Source organism: Triticum dicoccoides, chromosome 7B, assembly GCF_002162155.2.
Source record: "Triticum dicoccoides isolate Atlit2015 ecotype Zavitan chromosome 7B, WEW_v2.0, whole genome shotgun sequence".
Classification (NCBI taxonomy): domain Eukaryota; kingdom Viridiplantae; phylum Streptophyta; class Magnoliopsida; order Poales; family Poaceae; genus Triticum; species Triticum dicoccoides.
This window is the reverse complement of record NC_041393.1, coordinates 291437634-291457680: the sequence shown is the minus strand read 5'-3', so window position 1 is coordinate 291457680 and position 20047 is coordinate 291437634. Positions and strand designations below refer to the sequence as shown.

Genomic DNA, 20047 nt, shown 5'->3' with positions numbered 1-20047 from the left:
TGGCACGGGCGTGTCATGCGAGCACCATGGGAGCTCCAAGAAGTACTTTTCCTGCTCATATAGTAATAGCAACAGGTGAATCGACAAAACTTAAACGAGTACATGTAGCATCCACGCAAAAAAAGAAAATGACTGCACTTGTGCACCAACTGAGCCGCACTCGGCAAGGCCCAGCACCGGATCTAGCCAAGCGAGGTCTACACGCTTGCAGGCCTCAGTGGCGCGGCGCTGGCGAGCAAAGGCTGTGTCCAGCGGAAGTGGCAGATGATCCAAGCTCAGGCGACCAGCACTGCACACAAACTAATCATCAATTTTTCTCTGAAACACACAAAAATTGCCTCTGAACAGCAACGACTATGGAAGGGATGCACACGACCGAAAACTCGTTGGCGCGGACGAGCTCGCTTGGTCTCGGTATCCCGAGGCGTCCGTTCATTTGGGGATATGTGAGGTCGCCGGTATTCAGGACGAGCCCGTCAGCATATTTAATGTGTATACCGAACGGGAAGAGACGGCGTTTGCGACGGACGTCCAAGCCAGGTTTCGGTAGGCCCACCTCATCCATTTAACCCAGCCCATCTTCGGTGTGGTCCTCATTCGATCCCCAATTCGCACCAGCAAACCCTAGCCGCACAGTGCATCTCAATCGATCCCAAATCGAACCAAGACACCCTAGCTGGTAAAGATGGCAGATGCAGGTCGCCCTGCCAATCGTGCCTTGCCCGGATTCCGGCAGGAACGTCGTGACCTATGTAGCTCGTCGCGGCCAGAACGCTATCGAGCGTTTCCACAAGTGCCGCCGTCACAACGTAAGTACAGCTTTTTGGATGTTTTTCGTTGGTTTGTTCTTCTTGATTTTCTCAATTTCTCATTCCATAGCTTTCCCCTACAACCAATGGCAGCCAGCACGTGGTGGATGCGACTTCTGTAGGTGGCAGCAATCTCACGCCGAGTCGCTTGCTGCAGCAGCACCTCCGATGGCGCAAATCGTGCCTGCGCAGGAGCAAGCCGGCCTAGCGTACAATGCTGCGGACGTCCACAGGGGGCGAATGCGGCTGCGACCGGCCATGGCTTCGCCGGAGTCCACCGCCGGCGATGGAAGCTAGGCTTCCGCTTCCAATCGCTCTCTCTGCCGAGCAGGAGGACGCCCGCATCTGACCTGTCCATCCCCCGAGTAAGCTCTGAACCCTCCTCCGTCCTTGGAGGCTGGAGGTAGTTGCTAGTTTTTTAGGTCGACAAAGGTTGGATTGCTCTACACTCTACAGACATAATGGATTCATTCAGTTCAATTTATGAGTGTGTTTTTTCCTAACTTCCTATGATTATTGAAGAGATAATAACAGATCAAAGGTAATGGAAGTTGCAGAGGTCTATGCTTATTAGTAGGGATGATATTTTGCGGAGGAAATTCAACTCCCCATCTTTGTCTTGGATGGCAATTGCAGTCGAAACTCGCTCTGTCTTATCTGAAACAAACAAACACACCTCTCATCAGGGAAATAACCATATTAATTTAGGTGCAGGGCTCTGAGTGAAATCAGACTATATTAATTTAGGCGCGGCGGCGGCTCTGCAAGTTTGCATTCGGTAAATTTGCTCTCTGAAATTTATACATATGATGAGTTACTGTAAGAATATGAAACCAAGTCTGCATTGGGTTTGGCAGCTTCTGGTGTTGGTCGATGCGAAATCAACAATGGACACTGCTGGAAGGAAACCAAGAACGGGAGGTTTGTCTCCGCCTGCTCGGTATAACATCATTCCTTTCAGATGTCTTCTAGCTTGTAGTTTTCTTGTGGCTTCTGTGTGGTACAAAACTGAATTTTGGAAATGAGCAAGCTAAGGGCTGCAAATGTCCACAAGGCTTCAAGGTTGACGGCGTACACGGCTGCAAAGGTATCGCCAGTACAAACATTGATCTGCAACCTTGTGGTCAACATCGTTCCATGTTTGCATGTGCTTATGTACTCCGTCAGTACAAACATTGTTTCTTGGAGTATTTTTTAGCATTATTTGTGTTTCATAATTGGTTCAAGACTGATATTTGTGGATGGGGCAATGATAGAAATTCACCATATGTGTAAACTAGTACCGGCAAACCTGGAACAATGGCTGAAGTACTTAACTGTTTGAGCTTCTTAATTCAGTAAAATTTGTACTGTACTTGAACTCTGAAATTTGGTTTTGGCTGAAGATGAGTAAGATTTTGACTATGATAGTGACAAAATATCAGTTCATTCTTCAGTCGAAATTCAGTAATCTGATAGTGACTTTGATACATTATGTTTGTTTCATTATTTAGACATCACCAATTTTCATGACAAGGATGATGAAAGAGTAGATGATCATCCGGAAGAAAACTTGGCAGTTTTCAGTACAGTCACAATTCAGGCATAAGGCATGTTTGCATGCTTTCAATACTGTCACAATTCACATGAAAACTGACAGAATGTAAATTCGCATGGCACTCTGAATGTAAATTCACATGGGCAGATTCATGGACCATTTAATCATTTCATCCCAAGTTCACTTAATTATCTTTTTTGTTTTTTGCATGGAAGTTCACTTAATAATCTGAACTTTCAAGTTAACCAAGTGAGGATTTGACCCCATCTGTCTTTTTGGTAAATTCACATGGAAGAGTAAGTCTTTTTGGTGCCATATTTGAACCTTCGGAGGAACAACTGAAGCTTTGAATTATTGTTTATTAAAGGGTTGTTCAAAACTGCAGTTACCTTGCAATTTGACTGATTTTTGTTACTCCCATAAAGCAAATGTTAAATACTGCAAGGGCCAAGGAAAACAGTGTCATTGCTTGGGATGTCAAGCTAGAGAGTGGTATTTTTCCGCCACTTTCTCTATGCTATCCTCGAATAAAAGTTTGCAAAAACTATATTTTGATTGTTTCCAAAAACTCCTCACTTGTTGATTGTTTCCAAAAACTCCTCTCTGATTGTATCCAAAAACTATATTGATAGTTTACAAAACTCCTCACTGATTGATTGTTATCCAGGAGTACCTACAAGAGGCGGGGCGAGGAAGGAGCAATGATTAGAGTCGCCACAACAGCAGAGGCGAGGGCGGGGAAGGAACGACTCCGCCAGCGCGGCTGACTAGCTTGATCCACGAGGATGAGAGGTCGGCGGCGGCGCAGTTGGGCGGCGGGTGCCCCGGGCGGTGCGCGGGCGACGGCCGGAGGAAAGAGACGGAGACCTATTTCAAGCAGTTTTGGAAGTTTTTTGCTAAAATGCCAGTACACCGGAGTGGTGTCTGGCATCACTTTCTCTGTTGCTATCTCCATTGCTCTGCATATACATGACAGGATACATTTTATCCAAGTAACATACCGAAAAGAGTCCTATGAACAAAAGAGCCTGCTGGCAAGAGTGGTAAAGCAAAAAAAATTAGGCAAAATTAGGCATCATTGAAGATCATTAAAGACGTGTGACAGTCAGGGTGGACGCTAAAGAAAGTTTTCACTATTACTAGACACATCGTTTCTTCTCTCACCCGTGAGCACGGTTTGCGGATGCTTTCCGCCCATCACGCGGAAACAGTTTTGTACAAACGGAACATGTGCAAGGTGGACCGCCCACCCACCGTTAACTTAGACGGCGCTGTCTGCGTATCAATCCTGTCTCTATACGCTCGCATTTAACACAAGCTGAAATGTGTCGCTGTCCCATTGGTACGTCTACCGGGAGCAGGCGAGCTCGTCCATACCATCGCTGCTCTCTGCACACGACGAACTGCACGGCATCGCCGCGCGCACTGCATGCCTCGCGTGTCACAGAAGGGGAGGGGAAGGAGCGCCATGGCCGTGGTTTTTGCATGAGGCGTTGGCTGTCGGGGAAGGCAGCCGCTTGTGATTTGCACGCACAGCACTGCACTCCCTCGAATTTGGACTTGCAGCAAACAATTTTTTTGAAGAAAAAAGTCAACTACAACACACTTGCAGCCGAACTGATTTGCACGCACAGCACTGTACGCCCCCGAAATCTTGACTGCATGCGGGGAGGTCTCCAACCATGGCCGGATCTGGCTCGCGGGGGCCCGACGCGGCACTGACCGCGGTGTTTCTGGGCAGAGGAGGGGAGGTGGAAGAGGAGTGGGTGCAGAGGCATGGCAGGGAGCTCGTCGAGGTGGATTTGGCCCCTAACGCCCTCCGGGACGGCTAGGAGGACTGCACGGAGAAGAGGAAGTGGTGCACGCCTCTGGGCGATGTGGACTGCAGTGCCAAATCCACCCGGTCGGAGCTGCTCGAGGCCGCGATAGTGGGCGGTGGAGGTACCCCAGATCGAGGTCGCATCCGTGTTGGCTGCGTGGCAGCCATGGCGCCCGAAAGAGGTGGCCGCCCTGATGGGGTCTGCTGGCGCACTCCGTTGGAAGAAGGTGCTCCCTAATTGTGGGTGAGAAGGGGAGGAGCGGGACAAAGAGCCATTGGAGCCTCGCGTGGGAGAAGAGGCGAGCTCATGGTGGTGGAGATCCTCTGCCATGGTGATGTGACCATCTATGCCAAGACTACTGTCACTCGTCCAAGAAATATTAAAGTTACACCGATGCGTGAGAAGTTGACCGTGACAGTTCCAAAAGGGAAAGAAGCTGGTATTTTAAAAGCTTTTTCATATATACAGATTGGTTCTATGATACTTCAGATTTCTCCACCGCAAGATGAAATTAAACCAAATTTTAGGACTCCACCGAAGAAGCTGTGATCCGATCGGCACAAGAAATACTAGTTTTGTTAGCTTGGTATTATAGTAGAGTCCAAAGGTTGCACAAGTACTAGTTACGTATACGTTTTAAGTCTAGGTTAGTTGGAAGGTGATCAGCGTTGCCGGAGTATTAATTAGTCAAATCTTATTTTGTTTGGATAGGAGAGTCCGTTTCAGATTCGCTTACATGGAGTCGGTTGAGAAGTGCCTGCGCGCACGTTATAAAAGCAGGGATACGCCGTGTAAAGAAGGGGAAGTTTTGTTTCATCGTGAGTTCAATAATAGTCAGAAAACGTCCTATGTCGAGGGACACCAAATATTGTCTTCGTTGCTGATCCATTGGGATTTTGTTGCTGCTGCGCGTGGAGCCGATCTAATCTACTCAACGCTAGTTTCTTTTGATCTTACGGTCTTGCATATTTGCTCGATCGGAATTTCTTGTGCTATTGCCAGTATCGTGAAAGATTGGGCCGACGAACGACTCGCCATCTAGTTGAGTCTTCATCAAGTGGTATCAGAGCTAAGGTTGTTCACGGTACTGTGTTGATTAAGATGTCAACCTCGGCCGACAAGGATGACGAGGTTGCTGCTGATTCTGAGGAAATAGTGCGTCCAGTGTATGCGGATGATATTCCTCAAAATATTCAGGATGGTTTTGACCACACATGCAACTACATCAAGCAATGTCATGACGCGCTCGGCAAAAGGATAGATGTCCTGATCACTCGGTTCGATGGTTTGGCAGACATCATCAATATGCCGGCAGCGACTTCTGCACCACCACAGACTGCTCCGGCTGCTCCACTGTATTATGCACCACCAGCTCGCGACGGATATGCTGGCGTGCATGATCGCCGTCTGGCGGCACACCCTCATGCTGGAGATGATGGTTTCGGTGATGGCATTGACCACGCGGGGTACGCGCCACGACCACGACACTATGAGCCTCGTCCCGAAACATCCATTCGTGGTGGAGTGCATGACCGAGTTGGTCAAGCTGTGCGTGTGCCTTTGGATGATGGAATTGGGCGCATAAAAATTTCAATCCCTTCGTTCTCCGGCAAGTGTGAACCAGAAGGCTATTTGGAGTGGGAGATGCGTGTTGATCAAATTTTTGATGCCCATCATTATAGCGAGGAGAAGAAAGTTCAACTTGCTGGAATTGAGTTTACTGGTTACGCGCTAATTTGGTGGAATCAAATTTGTCGTTCAAGACATCGCCCGACGACTTGGCGAGGTATGAAAGAATTCATGAGGCGCCGTTTTGTTCCTGAGCACTATAAAAGAGATATGTACAACAAGTTGCAGCGGCTCTCTCAAGGTAATTTGAGTGTTGATGAATATTACAAGGAGATGGAATTGCTTATGATACGTACAGGGACAACGGAGGATCCGGAGGCGACCATGTCACGTTTCTTTAACGGGCTAAATATCGAGGTGCAGGAACGTGTTGAGATGGTGGTCTACTACAACATACAAGATCTTGTGCATCAAGCTGTGCGTGCGGAACAACAGATTAAGCGGCGCCAAGTCAACACAGTTCCCAGTACCACTTTGAACACATGGCGACGCTCCCAGCATCAGAGTGAGGATATCGGTCCTAGCTCGAGGACGGCAACATCAAATCGCCCTCATGGTTCCGTGCAAAAGAATGCTTCAAAATCAGGACCGTCGAGGGTTGATTCTAGTGCATAGTCGACCAATCGTTCCAGTGACATAGAGTGTTTCAAGTGTGGAGGAAGGGGACATATGAAGCGTGAATGTCCTAATGAGAAGAGAGTATTGCTCACAAAAGATGGCTATGCATCCGCGAGTGATGAAGAGGCAGTTTCTGACACTTCTAGTGAAAAATTTGAAGATGCTGAGAAGGTGACTGCTAGTTTTGAAGCTGCTGAATCATATCCGTCCTTAATGGTGCAGCGTGTGCAAGAGGATCGCATTGAGGATAAGGGGCAGCGTTGGAATATTTTTCAGACTCAGTGCAAGATCAACAACACCAATTGCAAGTTGATCATCGACGGTGGAAGCTACACTAATGCAGTCAGCAAGGACTTGGTGGATGCTTTTGCTTTACCAACATGGAAGCACCCACAACCACACTGTGTCGAATGGTTATATCAGTCGGGCAAACTGAAAGTTACTCACAAGGTGCGCATCAATTTTTCGGTTGGCAATTATATCGATACAGTTATCTGTGATGTTCTACCAATGGATGCATGCCATTTGTTGTTGGGGAGGCCATGGCAATATGATCATCGAGCTACACATGATGGGAGGTCCAACACTTATTCCTTTTGGGACTCTGGAAGGCGACGTATGTTACAACCGATGTTCTCTAGTGCAATCAAGAACGATGTCTGTAAGATCCCTAAAGGTATCTTGAAGCCAAGGATGGCTTCATTTCAAGAGGGGCAGGATGATGTGACCATCTATGCCAAGACTACTGTCACTCGTCCAAGAAATATTAAAGTTACACCGATGCGTGAGAAGTTGACCGTGACAGTTCCAAAAGGGAAAGAAGCTGGTATTTTAGAAGCTTTTTCATATATACAGATTGGTTCTATGATACTTCAGATTTCTCCACCGCAAGATGAAGTTAAACCAAATTTTAGGACTCCACCGAAGAAGCTGTGATCCGATCGGCACAAGAAATACTAGTTTTGTTAGCTTGGCATTATAGTAGAGTCCAAAGGTTGCATAAGTACTAGTTACGTATACGTTTTAAGTCTAGGTTAGTTGGAAGGTGATCAGCGTTGCCGGAGTATTAATTAGTCAAATCTTATTTTGTTTGGATAGGAGAGTCCGTTTTAGATTCGCTTACATGGAGTCGGTTGAGAAGTGCCTGCGCGCACGTTATAAAAGCAGGGATACGCCGTGTAAAGAAGGGGAAGTTTTGTTTCATCGTGAGTTCAATAATAGTCAGAAAACGTCCTATGTCGAGGGACACCAAATATTGTCTTCGTTGCTGATCCATTGAGATTTTGTTGCTGCTGCGCGTGGAGCCGATCTAATCTACTCAACGCTAGTTTCTTTTGATCTTACGGTCTTGCATATTTGCTCGATCGGAATTTCTTGTGCTATTGCCAGTATCGTGAAAGATTGGGCCGACGAACGACTCGCCATCTAGTTGAGTCTTCATCACATTGAAGATGTAATTTCCTTGCGTGGCGGTGGGGGATATGGGGATTGGATCGCGGCGACGGGGTGTTGCAAGGGGGCCGCACGGGAGCTTCGACGATGCTGGGCGTGGCGGTGTGGGTGGTAGTCGGCCGGGGCTGCGCGGCGGCCATGGATCTGGCAACGAGAAGGTTCTTGGATCGGGGAGGGGGTTGGTCGTGTACTAGGGAAGGAGGTGGGGGCAGCGGGCTGCTGGGGATGGAGTGGGGGTAGGAGGAGCACCGGGCGAGGTCAAAGGTGGCACGGCGATCGGGAGAGAGGAGCCGTGGCGGCACTGGGCGTGGCAGTGGTGGAAGAAGGTAGGTGGGGGGCGATGGGAGGTAGGAGCTGGAGGCCCGGAGGTGCGAGGGAGAAGTAGGGGCGGCCAGCGATGCTGCACTTCTGGGCTGCTGGCGGCGCTGGGCGGGGCGGCGGTGGAAGGACGTAGGTGGGGGAGTTGTTTGGGGAGAGATAAGGTCGTGGGATGGCTTGTGGTGCGAGGTAGAAGACGAGAGCGTGGGGTGGGTGTTGATCTGATGAAAGGATAAGGTGGGCTGCGTGTGTGTGCATGTGGTTCGGGTGGGTTTTTGCTGCGGTTGTTTTGTGTTAGCAGAATAAGACGTTTCGGTGTACAGAATAAGGTCTTAAGGGGTGTTATTAGAATAGACTCACCCATTATATATATATATATATATATATATATATATATATATATATTTGTTTGCATGTGATGGAATGGTAGGCTCACCTGAGAGAGCTATCAAATTCAGTTTCTCAAACCTCAAGTAAAATATATTTGTCATCACTGTTGCAATTTTAAAAGTTCTTACCATCATATTAAATTGAGACCTGCTAAAAATTATCCAGATTGCACAAAAAGGCCCACAATCAAGCATAGCCTGAAGCAGCAGTAAAAACTACTTTCCAGGATCTGTGCAAATAGCAGAGATGCCATTTGATCAGAAAAAATGTATTTAAAGATAAAATTTAGTTATTGCAATGGGATAAGCAATACCTATCAAGAGCAATGTTACAGGAGGAATGGGATGGTTCTAACATAAATGCAAGCAGACCATACGACCTAAAGTACAAAACTATGCGGACATTTTCTTTTTCTAGAAGGCAGTTCCTAAAATACAAAGCTTGCTATTCCTGATGCATCGTTGCTATATATCCAACATCGCAGAAAGTAATATTACCATCATCTGACAATCAAATTTTGGCTTACAAGTAAGCTGCACATATCTGAAGAATTACTATGTCAACTTCAATCCTGATTGAATGGGAGCGTATCTTTGAACATAACTCACTGCAAGGAATCAACGTAGCGACATCAAATCAGAAATTATGAAAAAATACCTAATACTCATACTATTTGTGCATAGAAAAGCGAGGCTGGAAATGGTACATCTTGAACCAATATTTGGTAATCAGTAATCAAAGTACATTCGCCAGCAAAAAGTGAAGACTATAATCCGCGCCATCCTCATGGTGTAGTGAACTCCTTAGAAAAAACACATGTGTGACTAAAGTTGGGAGGAAATAGAAAAACAGGACGTGCAGCCCTCATATGTTCCTCACTTGCATCTGTCTCCCGAAGTGAGCATGCTGGCAAGATCATGCTACCCTTTTTCTCCCTGGTCCACGAGAAATCCACTGATATTGCCATCGGTGTATTTTCTACCTAGATGGAACCCAACATCATCATAGTAAAATAACATAACTTCAATAAAAATGCTATTAAGTTATAGCAATGAAACCATGCTTGATTATAGTAAATTTAAAATTCAAACTATGTTCAGGGTCTGCTTATGCAGATTGGAAATTCTTTAGAAATTAAAATTTATCTGCATTTAGGAACACAAAGCACTCTTTATTAATATCTAAATAAATAAAGGTGTTCCTAAAAAGGTAAGAATCCTATGTAAGTGATTGACCGAGTAGGCATTTAAAAGGGCCACTCAATATGCTTGTACAATTTATTTTTTCAACAGAACAGGCAGGATGACTACTACTGTGTTAATGAAAAAGAACATGTTTATCGTCTTATTACAAAGGTATCAGCCAATGCAGTATTTTCTTAGACAAAAAATGTTAAGGGCTAGGGATAGTACGCTAAGCATTTCTTTCCTAGAAGGACCTAACAACATGTCTCTGTAGTAGTGAAACATCAGAAACTCCAGACAAATCATGGAACAATGATCTATGGAGTAGAAATTAAATGATGAGAGAGCTCACATAAACAATATATTAAACCAACCAACAAGTAGGTGAATAAAACAGGAAAAAAAGAGTCAAATGGTGCACCAGTGTTCGCTTGACTACCCTATAACACCCAAGAGTAAAGGTACTGCTAAGATTAGTAGACATCTTTTGAAATTAAGAACAAAATAAATAACTTATACTACCGCCAGCTCAGAAAGAAAGGATGATACCTAAAATGCATGCAGCCAAACCATATCAATGATGATAAAGAGATCTAACTATATGCAATCAAAATTAATGGTCAACATGCCATCTTATTGACTTTAAAAATCAAAACCAATTTTTTCACTTCCAATGTTCTGAATGACTACAAAAGAGTATGTTCATGAGCCAAGCTAAATCCATAGCGCCAGCTTATGGGCTTGCAGTAGTGATCATAGTTCCCCTTATTGAACTGGATTATAAATGCCAAAAGCAGTGGTGATCCTAATTCAAAAGCCAAATAATATTTATCAAGTTGCACACAAATAGTACACCTTGATGTTTTATTATAAAAATAGACACAACACACCTTGAGGCACAGTATACAAGAACTTGAACTTTATGCAGCAGCTAGAAAGGATCATGCATTTTAATGTTATTTCCAACAGTTTCGCCCAGTACACATGCACATAATCTATCGTGAAGTAATTCATGGTCAGAAAAATAAGTATGCATACACAGTACTCAATGAAATGAATTATATAATCACCAAACATACAAAATGTTGGGAGAGAAAAAAGCATACACAATGTTAGTAATGTTTGACGAAAAGAAGGGAGATAAAAGTGGCTAGATCAAACCCGACAGTAGCAATACAACCGAAATAAGCATCAAGCACACATAGACAAATATGCCTCAGGTGATACATATGAAACATGGTACAAGGCTACAGGCAAAGCACAACACAGGCAATGCTACATCCTTATTGATCTACCAAAAATAAATATAAAATTGGTAATAATCCTACTTATTTCATTCTACATGTGGATAATAACATAACACTCGATGCTCATAAGATGTTATGCATTGTCAAAAACGTCCCATGATCACATATACAAGCTGAATGAGCGACAACGTACAGAACGAGACTATTAGCATTCCAAATGTTTGGACGAGAGATTTCAGCCCAAGGCAGTGAGATACGCAAAAGCACGCACGCAATGTGTTCGACAGAAAGTGAAGTTAACCGAAACAGAGTAGAAGAGGCACCTTGATACCGGGGAATGACATGCCGAGCTCCTCCTCGGGGATGATGACGGGCCACTTCTCCCCGGCCTCGCGGAAGAGCTGCTCGGTCTCGAGGAGGCGGCCGCGGGCGAGGATCTGGTCGCGCATGCCCTGCGCAGTGGCGCCGTCGGCGGCGACGAAGGCCTTCTCGGAGCCGTTGAGGTAGGTGACGAGGACGCGCGAGGGCGGCTGGGCCTTGGGGTCCTCGGCCGCGGCCGGGGAGGGCAGGCGCCGCAACTCGACGGAGCAGGTGGGGTTGGAGTCCTTGGCCTTGCGGCCGTTGCACTGCACGAGGAGCTCCACGGCCGCTGCCTTGCGCGGGTCCAGAGGGCGGTACTCCACCACCACCCTGGACAGGAACTTGAGCATTTGCTCTAGCCACCGCTTTCCCCGCCCGCTCGCTGCCTCCAATCCGCTTCCAGAAGACGGGCCGTAGCGCCCGCCAAGGAATCCTAGAGCAGCGGTAGCAGGGCCGGCAGCGTACGGTAAAGGCGGATAGGAGAGCAGCAGTGGCACGGGACGGCGAGGAAACCAGTGCGGCGGCGCTCGATGGGACGACGTTAGGAGGCGGCGCCGGTCACTGCTATAGCGGGGGAGCGAGCGATGAAGGCCCTCCCTCGGCCCGTCGGCCTTCCAGCATCAATATTCCCCCCGCACCAATCCAGTGAGACCATGTCAGCAGTCCTACATTTGAAACAGCGACAACAGCTAATGAGCTACAGGGCGAACCGGCAAGAGGAGAGCAGGCCAGGCCCAAGAGAGGTATCCAGGCTCCGGCTCATCTACGCGGCCTAGAATGGGCCCGCTAGCCAACACTACTTAGTTGTACTAGAAGACTGTGATTGGTGGTGGTGGCGGCTGTGGCCGAGGAACTGGATATGATAGATGGCGTGAGGCATTGGCTAGCTCTGTTCTTCCTTCCTCCTCCTCCTTCCCAGATTCGAATTCCTTGTAATCTGGAGATTGAGCATAAGACTAATAGATAGATCGATTGGAGTGATTCGTTGCTTACAGACCACAGATCAGATTAGGAGGAAAATGGAAGGGAGATGTCTATAGGTCCGCTCTAGGTCCGCTCTGACGACGGATCAGATTAGGAGGGGGCGTCGAGCGCTGCTATAGCGGGGGACACTGCCATAGAGAGGGGAGAAGTGGGGGGCTAAAGAGGCGACGATTGGTTCATCTTCTGCCCCGGCGAAGCATTCAAAGGCCCATGTGGGCCGAATTCACAAGATAAAGCCAATTTTGTTACGGGAGCAGCAGCCCATACCCACTGGCAAAAACCGTAGCAATCATATGTTGATCCAATGACCAAAAACATTCACAAGTCTAGATTCAATGGCTGAAATCATTGATGGCCTCCGAGGGCTAGAATAGTGCTCGGTTATAATGTCTCTAAATGGGAATGCTAATCCTTCTTGATCATCAAGATTATCATGTCAATTCTTTTTCAGCCGGTGTGCTTCTCTTCAAGTTAATCCTATCCTTTCAATATTTGCTAGATCATGTCTCAGTTCTTCGCAACGGTGTTTGTTTCATCCGTCCCAAGTTGTCTTTGTTATCCCACCATCCCACCCTTTACTTCAAAGACTCATATATCTTAATCAAGTATCCATTTTATTCATGAGAAGTCTATCCAGTTTTTTTCCTTCGATGTTCTTACCCGGTGATTATCAAGAAGATGCTAAGGGAGCTTCAATTTCACCATTCTTTCATTCTTCATTCTGTTTTCTTCTTTGATGGATTCAATGCAAGCTTTCGGTGTTGATCATATCCCTTTCTTTTGTTAAACACTTTATCATGTTGGAAGTTCTTATCCAAGGCTCTCTTATTTGTTCACTTCTCGCGATTCATTTGTTTTGAAGTGCTGAAGACATCTCAGAAGATTCATGTTTCCATTCTTAATTCGTTCAAGTTATTTCGAGGTTGATATCTCATTCAAGCCATTTAAATCAACCGACGCAATCTCCCTTTCAATTAATCGTTCAACGGTGTTCCTTTGAGTGGGACCTAACCCACAGGTCTTTTTCTAGGATCTTACCTGACTCTTCTAATTTTTCCGGAGTTACTCTCAGATTCTTTTTCAAGTATGACGTAAGAATGAATCACCATCAGTCATATGTCTTTCTCCAATATCTTTCAAATTATTTTCATCGTTGGTTCATCCTTTCTATTCTTCATTTCGGAGTGCCTCAACAATTTCATGGTGGTGTTTCTCGTCGTCATTCTCAGCTTTTGAAGACTGAAGAAGAGTTTACCTCTAAATCTTGTTCATTCTCTTGAAGATCATGGTTCTAGCTTGATGCCATCTCTCATATTTGTTTTTGATTGTGAGAATTCTTTTCACCCATCCGACGCATTTCAGGAGTTGCTTTCCTTTCTTGATCATCTGAAGGCCATCATGTCTGAATATTACTCATTCTCAGCTTTCAACTCTCGTTCTCCAAATCTTACCGGTGCATCGCTCAAGTATTCTCTAGTCGGCTCGTGACCTCTTCATTCTCTTATATCTAAATTTCCCCAAATATCTTTGTTCGTTTTCTAATTCTTCCCGGTGATTCGTCCCTTTGCTATGTTCATTTTCAATTCCTACCGGTGGTTCGCTGAAGACCTTATTCAAGCTTGCGCTATATCTCTCTTAATCCTTTCAACGAGAATAAGTAGCATGCCTATCCGTTTCTTGTCATCAATTTAAGATGGTGAAGGGTAAGCATGACATAATCCTTAATCTTGTTTTCCCTCGAGTTGACTTAATTCCTTCCTCCGGAGTTCATTCATGGTATCAATTCTTGATTCAAGTTGCTCACCTTTCTTTTTCGGAGGTCCAAGTTTTCTTGGATGTCTCAGCACGAAGCTCCATCAAAATCATTGCAAGGCTTCACCTTGTTCTTTCAACTTCTCTTTTCTTTCTATCATTCTCTTTTTATCGGAGTTCTTCATGGAGGCTATCCATGGTGGTTCATCAAGGATTTTATTCATTCTCGAAGTGTTCTTCAAGATTCTTGTTGAAGGAGTTCAAGCATTCTTCATCCTGCATTCCGAAGTGCAATTCCTTCTATCATATCTTTTGAGATGGTGTTATGGCATCCTTGACAATTTCTCTTCATGTTTCATGATTCACAAGTTGCCAAGAATGAGATATTTTAAAACCACCATTTTCTCTTCGATCATGAGCTGTTTCAAACCATCATAATTGCTTCGTTGGAGGTTATCTTGGTATAGATTTCACCTAAAGCCTTCCATTGGGAATGTTGCTATTTGTGGTGCTTATCAGTGATCCAAGCTTTCTCCATATCCTTCTTGGTGAAAGAGGCTTTTCATATTTTTTTTGATCTCATCCAATCAATTGATTCCGTTAGTGGCTGGTCTTCACCTCGTAATTTTGGGAAGTTTTCCATAAGACCATTGGAAATCATATCTTCTGTTGTTGATTTTTCAACAACTCCATTCAACCCTTCTTCGTAGGAAGGCTCCTTCATATTCATTCATGGTGGAGATTGTTGTTCTTTTCTTCGTTCAATTCATTTCATTCTTTCATCTCTTCCGGAGGCATTGTGTTGTTTCTCTCGTCTAGTATCATATTGTTTGTCAAGATCATGTTCTTTTCCTTGCTTATCCATTTAGTCGAAGTGTCGTGTCCGCTTTTCAAGTTCTTTTCATCTTATCAAGTTTCCTTCTCTTTTCTATCGGAGTGCTGCCAAAATTCTTTTCCTTCTCATTCGTTGTCTATCTCGTTCAAACCTGAGTGGCATAAAATTCTTCAGCTCTTGGTTCTCTTTCTTGTTCCTCTTGTCTAACGGAGTGTTTAAATTACGTTCATCTCCTTCGTGTCATTCCTTCAGCTTTGCAACCTCTCAAGGTTATTTGGTTTCACTCATTTGTCAAGAAGCAACTTTGTTTTGCCTCTTCCTCTTCCATTTCTCTTAGGTGCCATCCTTAGATCTCGGGGGTGAGATCTCTTGTAAGTGGAGGAGAGTTATCACGCCTCGGAACCGACGCTCCAGATGCCTTCCCGTTATTTCGTTGGTGCCGTGTGTTTTAGTTGTTTGTTGCATTTCATCATCACATCATCCGCATTGCATCTGCATGTTTTCATAAAACTTACATTCGTTCGTCATTGTCGTTTCCCCCTTTGCCTTCATCACCTTCCCTTGGACCGCTTTGCCTTCGTTGACCGTTCCAGATCAATCGGGTTTTCGCTTCCCTCTTGACCATGACCACCTAACACCCTCTTTGCGTAGTGCATAGACCCCTCCCATGCATCGGAAACTTCCTCGAACCCGAACCGATCAGTCGTCACCGTTGGGTCTGGATCATCCCCAAATACACCTAAAACATCTTCGGCTTCACTTTTGGACCCCCTAGCATATTCTTCTCGGACCATCCAATTACAATCGGAGGGATCCGATAGCCGCTACCCTAATCCCACTACTACGTAATAGATCCAACCATAGACCAATCCCTAAAACCTAGCCCCCTTGTCCCATCACGCCACCGCCCAGTCAACCACCCCTCTTCTACCTCGAGATTGCCCTGATCCAAACCCACCAATCACCCATAGCTTCCGGATCCGTCGCCACCAACCTTCTCCTAGTCTCCCGAGCTAGCCACCCGGCGCTCAGCGTCGCCTCCCTCTTTGCCCGAGCCCCCAACCACGAGCGACCAAAGGACCGCTCCTCCTCGCAGCTGTGCTCCCGAACGAGAGCAGCACCCGAGCTTCTTCCTCGTGCCGCTCGCCCTCGACCCCGCCGCCACTGCCTCATCGTGCCGCCGCCGGCGATCGTTTCCTCCCAGGCCCGCCTGCTGACCTCCCAATCCCTCTCCTTGCTTCTCTGCAGGAGCTCCGCCCCACCATGGATGCCTCCCCGAGCTCCAATTCGCCTTGCGGTCGCCGGTAATTGGTGTCCCGCGACCGGATTCATCAAGCTTCGCCCCGTGCCGGACCTCCTTTCGCCAAGCGCCGCTGCCGCCGGACGCTCCGCGGCATCGACCTGCTGCCAGCGCCCTGCGTCCTCTGCTTCATCCAGGAGGAGGAGACCTACTCGCGCGCACCTCGCGTTGACTGCTCCTCCAACGTGCCTGGGCCACTAGCGACCGCAAGCTGCAGCTGGCCTCTCCAAGGCCCAGCCCGCGTCCAGCCTCCCCACCGAGCCGGCCCAGCACCGCCCCCCTTCTGGCCTCCCTCTCAAGCGAACTGGGCCTCAGCCCATTGTGAGCACCCCAGCAGCCTGCAGATTCGGCTCGGTGTATTTTTTTTCCTATCTATGAATTTGCCTAATAACCCTAAGAAAAACTGTTTTGCAGAAAAGCCCCCATAGTTCTTGCATTTAATTACTCCACAACCATGCATCATATGTAAAAACATTATATATGTAAAATGCTTAGAATTTCATCTAGTTTCATAATATCCAACTTTCATCCGTGTTTAAAATGTTTAACTTGCTGTTTGTTTAAGTTTGCATAAATAACATGTTAAAATAACATGTTAAAATGGTTTTATTCATAACTAATTAACCGTAGCTCCGAATTAAATAAACTTTATATGTAAATGGGGTAGAAAAATGCATAGATTAACATGGTGGCATTACTCTGCATGTTTAACAACTCTATAATATGGTTTAGGGCAGAAACAATATCAAATTCGAATATTGCATATGAGGATTTTTCGGAATTGTTGTTTGTTGTTTCCGGCCTCATTTAAACTTGCCTAGATAGGTAGTTTTATTATGCCTCACCTCTTGTCATATTTAACAACATTTAATATTGTTGGATACATAAACGGGAGAGAACTAAATAAATGAATGTGGTGTTTTGTCAATATGCAACTCGTTGCATATTGAGCTCCACTTAATTTGTAGTATTGTTTGTTGCACTTTGCCATGCCATGAATCATTAAACCGGACATGCATCATACTTGTTTGTGCATCATGCCATGTTTATGTGATGGTTGTTTACTATGTTGTTTGCTTCTTTCCGGTTGTCCTTCTTCTTGATAGTTACGGTAACATTGCGATTGTGAGGACTCGTTCGACTACGTTAGTTCGTCTTCTTCACGGACCCGTTCTTCTTACTAGCGGGATTTCTGGCAAGATGATCGTCACCTTGGATCTCACTACTATCTTTTCTATGCTAGTTGTCTCAATGCTATCGCTATGCCGTGCTACCCACCTCTTGTTTATCAAGCCTCCCGATATGCCATGAAACAACTAACCTTTCATCCATCCGAGCAAACCGTTGTTTGGCTATGTTACCGCTTTGCTCAACCCATCTTATAGCATTGCTAGTTGCAGTTGCAGTTGCAGGTTGTTCCATGTTGGCACATGGATATCATGGATATCTTGGGATATCAGAATATCTCTTATATTTAATTAATACATCTATATACTTGGTAAAGGGTGGAAGGCTCAGCCTTTTGCCTGGTGTTTTGTTCCACTCTTGCTGCCCTAGTTTCCGTCATATCAGTATTATGTGCCTTGATTTTGCATTCCTAACGTGGTTGGGGTTTATGCCCCCCCTTGACAGTTCGCTTTGAATAAAACTCTTCCAGCAAGGCCCAACATTGGTTTTACCATTAATAACAACTAAAACTTGCATAAGGACTTGCCGGCCCCTGAGGTCTCTTAATTAACCCCCTGTGCTAGTGCTCCTCGTGAGTGTTGGTCTACCTACCTAGCAGTCGGCGGTGCCGCCTCGGGGCAACTCGATTGTATTTTTGCTACCGTCCACTTCGCATAGACGGTGTTGTCCTGAGCACGAGACACACGCGGCTCCTATCGAGGTATCAACGCACAGGGTGGTCTTGCTGGACTTGTTTTACCATTTTCGAAATGCCTTGTGAACCGGGATTCCGAGTTTGATCGGGTTGTTCCGGGAGGAGGATTTTCCTCCATTGATCGTGAGAGTTTGTGATGGACTAAGTTGGGACACCCCTGTAGGGTTTAAACTTTCGAGAGCTGTGCCTGCGGTTATGTGGCAGATGGGAGTTTTTAATATCCGGTTGTAGAGAACTTGACACCAGATCCGAAATAAAATACACCAACCGCGTGTGTAACCATGACTGTCTCTTTTTGAGCAAGTTCGGGAAGAGAACATAGTTGGGTTATGCTTGAACATAAGTAGTTCAGGATCACTTATTGATCGTTACTAGTTCGCGACCGTTTGCATAGCTTCTCATCTTATTCTTGTACTCGTAAGCTAGCCACCATACAATGCTTAGTGCTGCTACAACCTCACCACTTGTCCTTTCCATACCCATTAAGCTTTGCTAGTCTTGATACCCATGGAAATGGGATTGCTGAGTCCTCGTGGCTCACAGATTACTACAATAACAACAATTGAAGGTATAGGTAATGCGATGATCTAATGTGAGTGTGATGCTTGCTTGTTTGGATTTGTTCTTCTACGTCTTCTTCGATCAAGGGATATAGGTTCTGGGTCGGGAGCCTGGGCTAGCAGGGTGGATGTTGTTCTTCTTTTTTGTTTGATTTCATCTGTAGTCGGATCCTGCTCTTCTGTATGATGATTGCTATGTATTGATGTTGTAGCTTGTGGCGAGTGTAAGCCTTTATCTAGTACTCTCATCTATTTAGTACATGGTATGTTGTAATGATATCCACCTTGCTATGCGCTTGAAATGCGATTGTGCCCCAATCATGAATTCATCACGTGATTGGGATAATATCGCATCTTGGGCGCGATAGGTTGAACGAGAAAAAGGACACAAGAGAGTTAACCCAGGTTCGGCTCCTCGCGGTGGAGGTAAGAACCTACTCTTGCTTTTAGTTGTATTGCTTGAGTTTTGATTACCAGGGAGCGAATACGTGTGACCTAGCTTTCAATTGCTTGTTTCTTGAGTTAACCCGCCGTAGGGTCACCCCTTTATATACAGGTTGATGTCCTCGGCGGCTTACAGAGTCCTGACCAGCTCACACAAACGTGACTGGCTCGGTTCTAACTAAACCTACCTTATATAATAAGTTTTATCACATGGTGGCTCACGCCCTTGGGCCTCGAGCCTTCTTCGGGTCTTGGGCCAGCTTGCACTAAGAACCGCCATATGTACTCTTGGACATCATTGGGCCTTCTCAACTTAAGTCGCCAATGGTTCTACCCGGCCCCTCCAGGGCGGGTCATGCCTGGGAGTTGTATTCCCAACAAAGAGTCTTAATGCAAAATTCAAAAAAAATAGAAGAGCTCTCAAACAATGGGCTAGAACACTTTCTTGTCTGAAGACTCAAATTACTGCTATCAATGAGGTGATCTTCCTCCTAGACCTCTTTGAAGAATTCAGAGAGTTCGGGGAATTTGAATGGAACTGTAGATGATCCTCAAGGAACACCTTCTTACCCTTCTAAAAAATCAAAAGATCTATTGGAAGCAAAGGGGAAAAATTAAAGGGATCAAATTTGGTGATGAGAATACAAAAAAAATCATACAAAGGCTACCATTAGTCATAGGCACAATCATATTGTTGTCATTCAAAATGAAGATCCAGTAGATATTGGAGATCATGCTAGGAAAGCAGCAATCCTATGGGAAGCTTTTAAGAAAAGAATGGGGACTTCTGAAAAAACCACTATGCATTTTGATCTGGAATCCTTATATGATCCTCTTCCTGATGCATCAATATTTCATAATTTGGAGCTCCCTTTCACTGAGGAGGAAGTTAATGAAGTGGTCAAGGAGCTGCCAAATGACAAATC

At 45.6% G+C, this 20047-nt stretch overlaps 2 protein-coding genes across 5 annotated transcripts; one reads left to right on the top strand and one right to left on the bottom strand.

Annotated features, from left to right (window-relative positions):
- Window positions 1–606: 606 nt before the first annotated feature.
- LOC119341904 lies at window positions 607–1899 on the top strand. 2 transcript variants are annotated; one of them, XR_005165322.1, is made up of 4 exons: window positions 607–809; window positions 903–1174; window positions 1518–1587; window positions 1667–1899. XR_005165322.1 is itself a non-coding variant. In XM_037613759.1 (2 exons), the coding sequence occupies exons 1-2, from the start codon at window positions 693–695 to the stop codon at window positions 1104–1106; spliced, it is 321 nt and encodes a 106-aa protein (XP_037469656.1). In that variant the 5' UTR covers window positions 607–692; the 3' UTR covers window positions 1107–1500. The 2 variants fall into 2 exon arrangements, 1 of the variants encoding a protein (XP_037469656.1); XM_037613759.1 differs by lacking the exons at window positions 1518–1587; window positions 1667–1899 and having other exon boundaries at window positions 903–1500.
- A 7017-nt stretch (window positions 1900–8916) lies between these two features.
- On the bottom strand, window positions 8917–12010 carry LOC119342206. Of its 3 annotated transcripts, none has more exons than XM_037614058.1 (2): window positions 11328–12010; window positions 8917–9180 (listed from the first exon to the last, which is right to left on the bottom strand). In XM_037614058.1, the coding sequence occupies exons 1-2, from the start codon at window positions 11712–11714 to the stop codon at window positions 9178–9180; spliced, it is 390 nt and encodes a 129-aa protein (XP_037469955.1). In that variant the 5' UTR covers window positions 11715–12010; the 3' UTR covers window positions 8917–9177. The 3 variants fall into 3 exon arrangements, with proteins under 3 accessions (XP_037469955.1, XP_037469953.1, XP_037469954.1); XM_037614056.1 differs by lacking the exon at window positions 8917–9180 and adding an exon at window positions 9189–9555; XM_037614057.1 differs by lacking the exon at window positions 8917–9180 and adding an exon at window positions 9354–9551.
- Window positions 12011–20047: the final 8037 nt, after the last annotated feature.

Coding starts and splice junctions, on each gene's coding strand:
- LOC119341904 (XM_037613759.1), top strand. CDS start 693: ATGCAGGTCGCCCTGCCAATCGTGCCTTGCCCGGATTCCGGCAGGAAC. Junction 810..902: donor ACAAGTGCCGCCGTCACAAC/GTAAGTACAGCT, acceptor AACCAATGGCAG/CCAGCACGTGGTGGATGCGA.
- LOC119342206 (XM_037614056.1), bottom strand. CDS start 11,714: ATGCTCAAGTTCCTGTCCAGGGTGGTGGTGGAGTACCGCCCTCTGGAC. Junction 9,556..11,327: donor TGTCATTCCCCGGTATCAAG/GTGCCTCTTCTA, acceptor GGTTCCATCTAG/GTAGAAAATACACCGATGGC.